Source organism: Xyrauchen texanus, chromosome 25 (genome assembly GCF_025860055.1).
Source record: "Xyrauchen texanus isolate HMW12.3.18 chromosome 25, RBS_HiC_50CHRs, whole genome shotgun sequence".
Lineage (NCBI taxonomy): Eukaryota > Metazoa > Chordata > Actinopteri > Cypriniformes > Catostomidae > Xyrauchen > Xyrauchen texanus.
The window spans coordinates 28,215,108-28,227,486 of NC_068300.1; the positions used below are offsets into that span (position 1 = coordinate 28,215,108).

The 12,379-nt window shown below is 45.2% G+C and overlaps 1 protein-coding gene across 1 annotated transcript in view; it reads right to left on the bottom strand.

Moving 5' to 3' along the window:
• Positions 1-821: 821 nt before the first annotated feature.
• Positions 822-12,379, bottom strand: part of LOC127619317 (zinc finger protein PLAGL2-like) — a 57,009-nt gene continuing 45,451 nt past the window's right edge. The window contains exons 2-4 of the mRNA XM_052092193.1: positions 4,122-4,274; positions 3,557-3,980; positions 822-3,049 (exon numbers count right to left, since the gene is read on the bottom strand). Of these exons, the coding sequence (XP_051948153.1) occupies positions 1,585-3,049; positions 3,557-3,861 (1,770 nt within the window). The 5' untranslated portion in view covers positions 3,862-3,980; positions 4,122-4,274 and the 3' untranslated portion in view covers positions 822-1,584. The remainder of the gene's footprint in view (positions 3,050-3,556; positions 3,981-4,121; positions 4,275-12,379) is intronic.

The window sequence follows — 12,379 nt, forward strand, 5'->3', positions numbered from 1 at the left end:
GGGAGTAAATGATGAGAGAATTTTTATTTTTGAGTGAACTATCCCTTTAAAAGTATTATAAAAGTAGTCCATTGGACTATGTGCTATATTACGAGTCTTCTGAAACCATACAATAGCTTTGTGTGAGGAACAGAGGGAAATGTAAGTTGATTGTCACTGTAAATCTACCAAACGTAAATTGAAGGCATGCTATAAAACATATGAGATTTGTGAGGACTGATGGATATGTTTGTCATACAAACCCATCTATGGCTAAAGAAAACTTTGAAGTCATACCATCTACCTTTATGGTGGTATTTTTGTCCTTTTTGGAACTTGGCAGTAAAATCACCCACCACTTTTGTCGCATGGAAAACAGAAGCTAGCACATTCTGCCAGACATCTAGTATGATGTTTGGGACAAAATCAGGGTAAATACATGATTTTCAATTTGGGTGAACTGTTCCTTTAAAATTAGTGCTGGAAGGAGGGAAACCACCTTGAAAGACTCAGATTAGTGTGGAGTATTCAAAGGTACTTGAAGGTTATTTGAACTTTGTGTGTGTGTCTAATGGCAGTCTTTTTCCAGAAAGCGTGAAGGTAGAGTGGGGAAAGGGAAGGGATTTCAGTGAGTCACCATGGTAACCCAAAAAGGTCAAGTGCCTTCGGCTGTAAACAAAGTGCTTCTTTTGAGAAAAATTGTAAACCTGTAAGATTTAAACGATATATATATATATATATATATATATATATATATATATATATATATATTTTGCTTTAGTTCTGTCAGTGGTCACATTGTACCAAATGATCAAACTGTGCAGTTTTTGCCCTCATCGCCTCTCTATTTTCAGTCCCTCTGTTTTGCTTGTGTATAAGCTTAGTTCTTTCAGACGAGTGAATCTGTACTAAAACAAATACAAATATATAAGAACTGGAAGAACACTTATTTTGTAAGATAACATTTTCATCTAATGAGGTACGCTGTATAATATGTTTGAAATGGCTTTTGAGGTTGTTGAAATATTCAGTAAATAATAGCTTTTGTGCCATTTTAAACCAATTGTACTCCTTTTTTCCTTCACTAATTCTTTCCCTCCTGGTCATGAAGACGGTTTTAGTTTAAGGGCAAAAACTATTACCTGACTTTTCACTTAGTAGAACAGCGAAAATATAACAAGTCAGGTCTCATATTTGGAAAGGAAAAAAATATTCTTATATCACTTCAAACTAGTCTTTCAGAGTCTCAAAGACAGATTATCTTTTCTACATTAATATATTTTCTACTAGTATTATAACTTTATAAAGTATGCAGTACCATGACTTAAGGCCCACTGATGCTGCTTTCTAACTAGAAAATCGTAGGAGAGGGGATGGTGGGAGAGGTTCAAAAGGGTATTAAAAAATCATAGCTAAAATTCGGACAGCCTACATAAAACCTCCATGATATTTCCTATGCGTGTTTTCCTCCAGGCTTATTAAAAGCTCTTGTGTGCTTTTGTTAAGGCTTCTATGTGTTCAAGTGTTCTATCTCCCCACCCCTAGGGGGAGCTCTAAAGCTCCTCTGCCATGAGCCCTTGTGGAGGCCGGGTTGGGGTGGGGACCTCATTGAAAGGCCTGGTGAAATCGAGGCAAAGTGGTCGTACTGAGGCTAGAGCTGAACACTGGTGGGAGTGGGTGCAGAGGCCCGAGACCGTGGCCCCCATCAGAACCTGGCTGTTCCTGAGGTTGAGGTTGCAAAGAGGTAAGAGGCACTGCAGCTGTGGCAGTGTGTTGTTCGGCAGCATGCAAGGATGCTGATGATGTTGAGGAAGAAGAAGAGACCACAGAGGAGGTGGAATAACCCATTACCAGTCCTCCTGAACTCATGGGGGCGCTGTAGGGTGGCAGATTGAGTGGAAGAAAGCCTAGCAAATGAGAGAAGTCCATGTTAGCAGCACACAACGACTCCGCAATGACAGCAGGGCTCTTGGACATGAGGAGGTCCCCGCAAAGGTCATCTGACAATCCCGGTGGAGGTTCCAAACCCTCCTTATTGGGCGAAGCTGCCGAGTGGGGGCCGACCGAGGGTGGCGGGGGAACTGGGAGCCCGCTCTGTAAATCCATCAGGAAACTTTCCATCTCCACTTTCATGGGCTTCTCCAGCAGGTATGAGGTAGGTCCGAGCTGGTACTTGGGCGGTAGTTGCAGGTGCTGCTGCTGCTGGTTCTGCAAGGAAGGCTGCTGGTGAGGGGGCGGAGGTGGGGAGTGGTGGTGATGGTGAGGGTGGTGATGGTGATGATGATGTGGGTGATGGTGGTGCAGCGATGAAGGAGGTTCCATATGACAGCCCATCCCCATGGCAGAGGACAAAGTCCCAGAAACTAGCGAGTGATGGTGGCCCACACCTGGATTAGCCATGGCCTGGAGATGATGAGGGTTGTACATTCCCATGGGGAAAGGCGCGGCACTGGGGAAAGACTTTGCCATCATAGAGTCCTTGTTAGGTCCCATGCTACACATCATAGGGCTTATTTCTTCTTTCACAGCACAAGTTGGAGAACCAGTCCCAAGTAAGCCCAACATATCCGGAGGTTCCGTCTTGATCTTCAGCAGTTCCTGCGAGTGGCTCTTCTTGACGTGCCGTGTCAGATGGTCCTTTCGCCCAAAACGCTGGGCACAATACTGGCACAGGAAATCTTTGCGGCCTGTGTGGACCACCATGTGTCGGCGAACATCCTTTCGAGTGTAGAAGCGTCGATCACAGTGGTCACAGGGGTGTTTCTTTTCCTTGACACCACCAGACGACTTGCCTGAGTGGCTCTTGAGGTGCTCCAGGAGTGCAGGTGTGCTCTCGTAGCTTTGCAAACACACCTTGCAGGTCAAATCACCAGCTGTGGCTGAGTGCATGGCCATGTGGCGCTTGTAGCCCAACTTCGTGTTATAGTGTTTGCCACACTCCTCGCACTTAAAGGCCTCTTTGTTGGGGTCGTGAGTCTGCAGGTGGTTTTTTAGGTGATCTTTGCGGTGAAACATCTTCTCACAAAATGAGCACTGGTGAGTCTTCTGTGGGGAGTGTGTGGCCATATGCCTACAAAGGAAACAAAAATAGTCTTTAACCAAAGACTGCTGCAAATAATTGCATTTCTATTAAACTACTGCATTCAGTGTGTTCAAGTGAGCAGTGTAGCAAGAAACAAGGAGAAAAGTTTGCATCAAGTCTGACATGATGTTTGCATATAATCTAATGGGAAAATTTACTAAACAAATATTTCACATTTAAATGGAATCTGTCATGTACATACACTCAATCGATAAGGAGTGTTGTTAAAGAAATAGTTGACCCAAACATTTAAATACTGTCATAATAACTGTAACTCATTCTCATGTCTTATTAAACCTGTTTGATTTCCCAGTGTGATATCCTAGTCCATCTATTTAATACAATGGCTTATAAAAGGGCACTAAAAGTATCATTATAGTAGTCCATGCAGCTCGTGCATCATATTCCAAGTCTTCTGGAGGCATTTTGCTGGAAAGCAGCATTTTGGGTAAACCATTCCTTTAAATCTGAGTCAAAATCATTGCAATGACCTACCTAAAGAGCTTATATTTGGAACTGAAAGCCTTGGGACAATGAGGCTGGGAACAGAGGAAAGGTTTCGCTCCTGCGTGACAGAAAGCGTGGATCCGGAGCTTATCCTGCGAACTGAAGAGGGAACCGCACACCAAACACTCGTTCCCACTGCCTCTCCCTTCCCTCTCACTCTCTCTCTCGTTCTCGATCTCTCTTTCCGACCTCCCTGCAGAGGTACCTCCAAACACTTTGGTGGCGGCTCTTCGTTCCTTGTCCTCCAGCGTCAGAGTGGCAATGTGGTGAGGGGCATCGGCGGTGGCTGCCATGGCAGCCCTAGGGTGCCGTTGCCATTGAAACTCGGCCGTGGCTGCCCTGCCTTCCGGGCTCTGGTTCAATATTGCGGTGGCGTGTAAGGTAGCGTATACTCTTTTAAATAGTCTGCTATCTGTAAATACAGACGTGAACAACATATTAGCATGTATTATAACAAGATTAATTGAATGCTCTTTTGGTCATAATTGTGATAGGAATGCCATTAATGTTTTTTTGTCTTACACACAGGGAGACAGCGAAACACAGTGCTTACCCTTTTGTATGTGCTGAAACCTTGGCTCCCAAAAGAAAAGTAAGTGCTTTGCTGGTTTTTTTCCACGTTTACCTTCACGCTCTCATCCAGGCCCACCTGCCATGACTGGGGCCGATTATGTGGCAATAGTTCTCATCATCTTCAACCTTCAACCTAAAAGATAAAGAAGATATATATGTGATGTTTGTCTTAAAATATATTACATCAAGTAATTTTTTTTTCACAGTCAGAAATTGCCCCGAGCTCAAGGAAAAATGCACCTGAAAGTGACAAAAATGCTCCAGATATATCAAATATGGGTGGAAAAAATTCCCTTTACTGAATCTTGCTGTTTTACCTGTTATAAACTATTTGTTCATGTTTATTATTTTTCATTCTATTCTATTCTATTCTATTCTATTCTATTCTATTCTATTCTATTCTATTCTAAGCATATCCAGTAATGGGTTTAGAATGAGCAGGGTTGGGCTAAAGGGAATACATGTAAAGGTGCTATATATTCAAAATACAAAAATTAAGTAACTTTCTGTAGCCCCCGTTACATTTTCAAGCACCTGTATTATATAGCATCGCGCGCAGTTACCAAAAGGTTCGATGGTAAACACCAGATGATGAAAATACAATGTCTTTGTCATGCACTGTATAATGATTCTGGGATTGAATAGCTGGCAAATATCCACACCGGGATGTTGTTGTCTTAATAAGCGCTCTATCAGCTGTACACCAGAATCAACACAGCCATAATTTTACACAAATATTACATTTGAGCGAATGATTCAGTGTTTCCCGTGATTGTAATTGCTGTATAAATACATTTATTTAACATATCATATGAAGAGATTCACAAAAATCTAAAATTGACAATTAAATTCAAAGGAGTAAAAGAATTAAACGCACCCCAAAAAATAAAAGTGTCAGTAATAAAAGAGGTAAAAAATACAAAGAATAGGCCTAAACATAGAAGCAAGTCGAGTTCAAATCATTCACATACTGCTTTGTTGTCACAAGACCTCACTATGTTGCATGCTTCATTCCTGCACGTGACATCCAGTTATGAACTCGGAAATATGGTTCATTTGCATTTCATATACAATTTTGTATCAAAATGTATTATTTTTTGTAAGTCCAATCTAATAATTGGTAAAGAAGTTGATTTAAAAAATAAATATAAATAGTTAAAAATACCATTCTGAACATTAACAAACTTGCTTTGTAGCTGCAATGTCACATCTAGGGGCTTTGGGGTTTTGGAGGTACATTTTTCTTGCTGGAAAGTGAACGAGATATTGAAGTTGACCGCAAACTGCCCCGCTTGGCTTCTGCCTTCCATAAAGAAAACATTACCATCCATCTCCACATTTAATTTAAAGAAATCAAGGTAGTGCTAAGTTCATAAAATTTGCTGCACATAGCTAGCTGGCTGTTTAGCTGTTAAGATAAGATAATAATGATTTATAAATATGTATTAAGAAAAGTATTCTTGTATTCTGAATACGTTACTTTTTTATCTGATGTATCGAATACATTACTGATAATATAATATATATATATATATATATATATATATATATATATATATACACATACATAAAAAAACATATTTGTTTAGAATGAGAATTTATTTTATTACAGTTAAGTATTGGACATAAATGGGGGGGTGGGTGTGAGGTGCCCATTCATATTTTTTTTTTATTTTTAACATTCATTCAAAGCATTGCCACTAATATCTTTACTAGACAGGACATTAAATCAGAATTTCTTGCATCAACATTTAGGTGAAACCAACTGCCTGCGGGCATTCTCTGTAACTGCTTAACAAGTTTACTTTGTCACTACGCTAGCTAGAGGGCAGTAATGTATAAAACTGCTAATAAAACTGACAGCAGTTTATATTCACATGGGAAGAACCTCTTTTAAACTGAGCCACTATCTGATTGTGACTTTCTAGTCTTGTTATTAACAATTCCTTTGATCACCTTATTTTGCTTTTCAATGTAAAGCGAATCGTGGTGTACAAAGTCAGCTTTGTGTGTTCCTGTATGTTCTGACATGCATGGGTTTACATGCACTCCAGATTTATGAAATAGTATAAGGCTCCTGTAATCCTAAAGCAAACACAGACACAAAGCTGCCTCTAGGAATGGTAAATAATTAGCCCTTAAATAGCACTACCAGATACGCACAAATATTTATAATTCCTTAAAACCCTGAGGCAAAGTATTACATGCTATTATCTCACGGTAAAAAACATGAGGCAGTGTTTTTAATAGCTGATTTAACGGTTTTTTTTTTCATGGTTTATATCTCTTTTCTTTATTGGCATTATATTTACTGGTATTATCTCAAATGACAGACAAGAAATGGCACACCTACATACAATGTCAAGAAGATCTTACATAGTTATCTGGCAGACACGTTTCATTTGCCCTTTTGTGTTCCACAGAAGAAAGAAAGTCTAAGGGCTTCGGAACAACATGAGAAGTAAATGATGACAGAATTTTTATTTTTTGGTGAATTGTACCTTCCATCTGTCTCTGATCACAAGGAAGGAGAGCACTAAATACAGGTGTAACATGGTCCAAACAATTTAGAGATTTGATCACTCAAACCACATTCCCACTCCTATTTTTTCCTATTCCTATTTCCCTCTTGTGGGAAGTTATGTAAACTTAATAGCTGATTTTTTCATTTGCTGTCAGAGCAAATGGGAATGCAAAAATTTGCTGTGGTCTCCCATTCACCGCTACATAAGTTTACCCTGTGTAGTTTCTGTGCTCCAAACCTGGAAATGTCAAAAGTGTCCATTGGTACATTAATATGGAGAAGGCCATTAACATACTCCACTAACATCCCTTTTAATACAATACTTTTACTTTACTACAAAGCATTACTATTTAGAATAAGTAAGGAGTATTGTCCCCAGTTGTCTCTTTCCTGACTGCTTTCAGAATCTTTTGTAACCTAAAGTCAATTCCCTTTTTAGGATATAGTTCAAAATCCATCAGTCTCCTGTTGACCACAGAGTTGCTAATGTGTCAACAATAGAGTCACATGAGCCTAAAATAAGTCAACTTTAACAAACACAAACATACACAAAGGTTACCCCCGGTACACAATAAACCACACTAAGATGTTTAGAAGAATATCTCAGCTATGTAGGACCATACAATGCAAGATAATGGTAACCAGACATTTCAAGGTCCAAAAATCACATGTAGGCAGCATAAAAGTAATTCATATGACATAATTCATATGACAGTGGTTTAATATGGCTTTTGAAGTGATGAAATTACTTTAGGGTGAGAAACAGATCAACATTTCAGTCCTGCGACTGTGAAAGTGGAGATTTATAGTAAAAAGGGAATTAAATATTGATCTACTACTCAACCCAAAGTGATTGCATCACTTCAAAAGACATATATTACACCACAGGAGTCACTTTTATGTTGCTTTTATGTGATTTTTGGAGCTTGAAAGGTCTGGTCACCATTCACTTGCAATGTATGGACCTACATAGCTGAGATATTCTTCTAAAAATCTTTGTTTTTGTTCTGCAGAAGAAGTCAGACACATCTGGGATGGTATGAGGGTGAGTAAATGATGAGATTTTTTTTATTTTTGAGTGAACTAATCCTTTAAGTGTGCACACATGACCTGAGGAAAGTATAGGTTCACATGTTTGTTAAAGGGACAGTTCACCCGAAAATTAAAATTTTGTCATCATTTACTCACCCTAATGTTGTTCCAAACATGTATGCTGTTATTTTGCTGTGGAAAACAAAAGTTGAATTATTTGAAGAACTTTCACAAAGCTATTTCAAATCATCCAGAATTTACAAAAATAAAAGCACTTCATTTTACGCTCAATAGTGTTGATACAGCTTTTTTTTTTATATATCTAGACACAAATGCAGGCTAAATGCAAGCTTCAGCAGTGTGGAAGATTATCAGTGAATAACAACTTACATTTAAGTCTGTTCCTTACACAAAGCTATCGTATGGCTTCATAAGCCTTGAAATATACAGCATGAGTTTTTGAGCTTTTCAGACATAGTCACTATGAACTGTCATTGTTTGGCAACAGCTGTGAAGATTTTGTGAAGAAAAATTGCTACTTTTGTGTTCTACATAAAATATAGCAGCGTTTGGGGTTTTGGAATGACATAATGACATTTCATTCATAGGTTGATCTATTCCTTTATGGGTGCGTTTATTCTGTCAGGTATTCTGTGTATGCACGCAAGTATATTTAAACAGTATGATTATCCATATGTATGTGAAGAGGAAGTTACAGCTGTGTGGCGCTGCTGCAGTCGTCACACAGCAGGGAGGGTGCAGGGGGATGACACTACTCCATTCAGCTGCTCCAGGGAGCCCTGCTCCATTGTGATGCTGCTCCACCACAAACATTCCACATGCACACATACATCCCATCAGTCATGCCTGCAACTGGCACACTAAATATGCTGGATCCAAACAAACTTACACAAATGCTCCAAAAGCAATTATATTCATAGAAAACTTTTGGTTACGTATGTAACCTCCATTCCCCGAGGGAGGGAACGACACGTTGTGTCGGAGAAGCGATACTAGGGGTCTCTCTTGAGCGCCGATATTCACCTCTGATATTATTGAAAAGGGCCAATGGGAGTTGGCAGTCAGTATTTGCATACCCCGCCCCCGGACATACGGGTATTTAAGCGGGGCAAATATGGGAGTTCATTCAGGATTTTTCTGAGGAGCCGAAAATGGTCCGGCCACAACAGTGGCTCGGTTCAGCGACATGGCGGAGGAAAGACACAACGTGTCGTTCCCTCCCTCGGGGAACGGAGGTTACATACGTAGCCAAACGTTCCCCTTCTGTCGCTCTCTCCACGTTGTGTCGGAGAAGCGACACTAGGGGACCCATTCCAATCTTGCCATGCGCTGAACCGTATGCGTGAACCGCCGATACAGAGGCGGGCAGGGATTTCACCCAGTGCCGCGCATCGTCTGTACCTGGCTGCACGTACCCTTCCCCAATGCCCCATAAGAACATCGGAATCCTTCTAGTTACCCTAGGAGGGAACAAGGCGATGTTTGCCAACATGGGAACGGGCCAGCCTGGCTGGGCCTCTTTCTCTCTATGTTTCTCGCATAGAGCAATCATGGCCGGGCCCTTACACGCATATAGGGAAGGGGGTCTTACCCAGACCCTGCGGAGACCACACCTGCCCTTTTTCTTGGGGAGGAAAAGTGGTAGACACGTCACACGGCCGTCTTAGGGATCGTGTGGAAAGTATGATGCGGTGGTAGATCCAGCCTCGAAAGGGGGAGTTGCTACAGCACGGCGACCGGGGCAGCTGTAACTGCCTAAGGGAGACACGGGGGTCCGCTCGTAAGGGGACAGAACCGTGGAATTACGCACAGGGGGCTAGTCCGAACCGGAGGCCTTCTTATTTTACCTGTGGAGTCCCTATACCAGTACGGGGTGGCCATCAGGGTACCCGCAGTGGCTTGGGTCAGCGAGTTCCTCCGCTGAACCGCGGACCCAGAGGGCTGGGGAGGAATCGACCAGGGTCCCGACTCGGAGTGGGGCACCCTGGGAAGAAGGCGCACTACTTTACCTTGACGTCAGGAATAGGGCGCTGGGCACAAGCGATCCACCCGGCCGGTCGGTCTACGTTTTACCGAGTTCTACGGGCTCGGACCTGAGAAAACACGAGACGCAACTGACTCAACGCGGAGGTTGTAAAACCTCGCGAAGGTGTTGGGTGTTGCCCAACCCGCGGCTCTACAGATGTCTGCTAGGGAGGTGCCCTTGGCCAGTGCCCACGAGGACGCAACACCCCTTGTTGAGTGAGCTCGGACCCGCAAGGGTAGGGGCACGGCCTGGGTGTGATAAGCCAGTGTGATGGCGTCGACAACCCAGTGGGAATTCCCTTTCTGCCGTCCCCCAAAGCAGACAAAGAGCTGCTCAGAGCGTCTGGTGCTCTGTGTGCGGTCCAGGTAAATGCGCAGGGCGCGCACTGGACACAGCAACGAAAGGGCTGGGTCTGCCTCCTCCCGGGGCAGCGCTTGCAGGTTCACTACCTGATCTCGGAATGGTGTGGTAGGAACCTTGGGCACATAGCCCGGTCGCGGTCTTAGGATCACAGACGTATCTGCCGGACCGAACTCCAGGCAAGTGTCGCTGACAGAGAACGCTTGCAGGTCCCCGACCCTCTTAATGGAGGCGAGCGCGATCAGCAGGGCCGTCTTAAGAGAGAGGGCCCTGAGTCCAACTGATTCGAGCAGCTCGAAGGGAGGTCTCTGGAGTCCTGGCCGGGAGGGATTCAACCTCCGGGCACCTCTCAGGAACCTGAGGATCAGGTCGTGCTTACCCAAAGACTTGCCGTCTACAGGATCGTGGTGGGCGGCGATAGCGGCAACATACACCTTGAGGGTGGACGGGGACAGCCTCCTGTCCAGCCTCTCCTGTAGGAACAGAAGCACTGACCTAATCGCGCATCTCTGCGGGTCTTCAGCTCGGGAAGAACACCAATCTGCGAACAAGCGCCACTTTAGGGCGTAAAGGTGCCTGGTAGAGGGGGCTCTGGCTTGGTTGATGGTATTCACAACGGTCGCCGGTAAGCCGGCTAGCTCTTCCGCGTCCCGTCCAGGGACCAGACGTGGAGGTTCCAGAGGTCTGGCCACGGGTGCCAGAGCATGCCCCGTCCCTGAGAGAGGAGGTCCTTTCTCAGGGGAATTCGCTAGGGAGGAGCTGTCGCGAGGAGCCTGAGTTCCGAGAACCAAGTCTGAGTGGGCCAGTAGGGGGCCACCAACGTGACTTGCTCCTCGTCCTCCCTGACCTTGCACAGCACCGGTGCAAGAAGGCTCACTGGGGGAAATGCGTACTTGCGCAGCCCCGAGGGCCAGCTGTGTGCCAGTGCATCTGTCCCGAGGGGAGCCTCTGTTAGGGCATACCAGAGCGGGCAGTGGGAGGTTTCCTGGGCGGCGAACAGGTCTACCTGGGCCTTGCCAAACCGTTCCCAAATCAGCTGGACCGACTGGGGGGTGAAGCCTCCACTCCCCCGCCGGGCAGGCGTTGTCGTGATAGCGCGTCCGCTACGACGTTGAGCTTGCCGGGGATGTGAGTGGGAGGAGACGGCGGGCGAGTTGTGACATGTGGCGGGAGCGTACGCCGCCTTGGCGATTTATGTACGCCACCACCGTGGTGCTGTCCGATCTCACGAGGACATGTTTGTCCCGAACTAACGGGAGGAACTTCCTGAGAGCAAGAAGGACGGTCAGCAACTCCAGGCAATTGATGTGCCAACGCAGCGGGGCCCCTTTCCAACGGCCCAAACAACAGGAACAGGAGATCCCACCCGGACCGGGAGGCGTCGGTTGTGACCAGGACGCGTCGGAACACCTGCTGCAGGGGCACTCCTGCCCGTAAAAAGCAGAGGTCTGTCCAGGGTCGGAGTGTTTTGAGGCAGGCGGGGGTGATCCTTACCCGATGCGTGCCGCGGTGCCATGCTTGTCTCGGGACTCGAGTCTGGAGCCAGTGCTGGAGTGGTCTCATATGCATCAACCCCAGCGGCGACCGCCATGGAGGATGCCATATGCCCCAGGAGCCTCTGGAAAAGTTTTAGAGGGACCACTGTGCCTGGCTTGAAGGAAGCGAGGCAGTCCAGCACCGACTGAGCACGCTCGCTCGTGAGACGTGCTGTCATTGAGACTGAGTCTAACTCCAACCCGAAAAGAGATGCTCTGAACCGGAGTGAGCTTGCTCTTTTCCCAGTTGACCTGAAGCCCCAAGCGGCTGAGGTGCCGGAGCACCTGGTCTCTGTGTGTGCATAGTAACTCTCGAGAGTGTGCTAGGATGAGCCAGGTAGTTGATCATCGAGGTAGTTGAGAATGCGGATGCCGGCTACTCGTAGCAGGGCAAGGGCCACCTCTGCGACTTTCGTGAAGACGCGAGAGGACAGAGACAGGCCGAAGGGGAGGACTTTGTACTGAAACGCCTGGCCGTCGAACGCGAACCGTAGGAAGGGTCGGTGTCGTGGCAGAATTGAGACGTGGAAGTACGCGTCCTTCAGGTCCACCGCTGCGAACCAATCTAGATGCTGAATGCCAGCCAGAATATTTCTCTGTGAAAGCATTTTCAACGGGAGTTTTAACAAGGCCCGATTGAAAACTCGCAAGTCCAGGATTGGTCGTAAGCCGCCGCCTTTCTTGGGTACAATGAAGTAAGGGCTGTAGAAACCCTTCCTCATTTCGGTTGGAGGGACGGG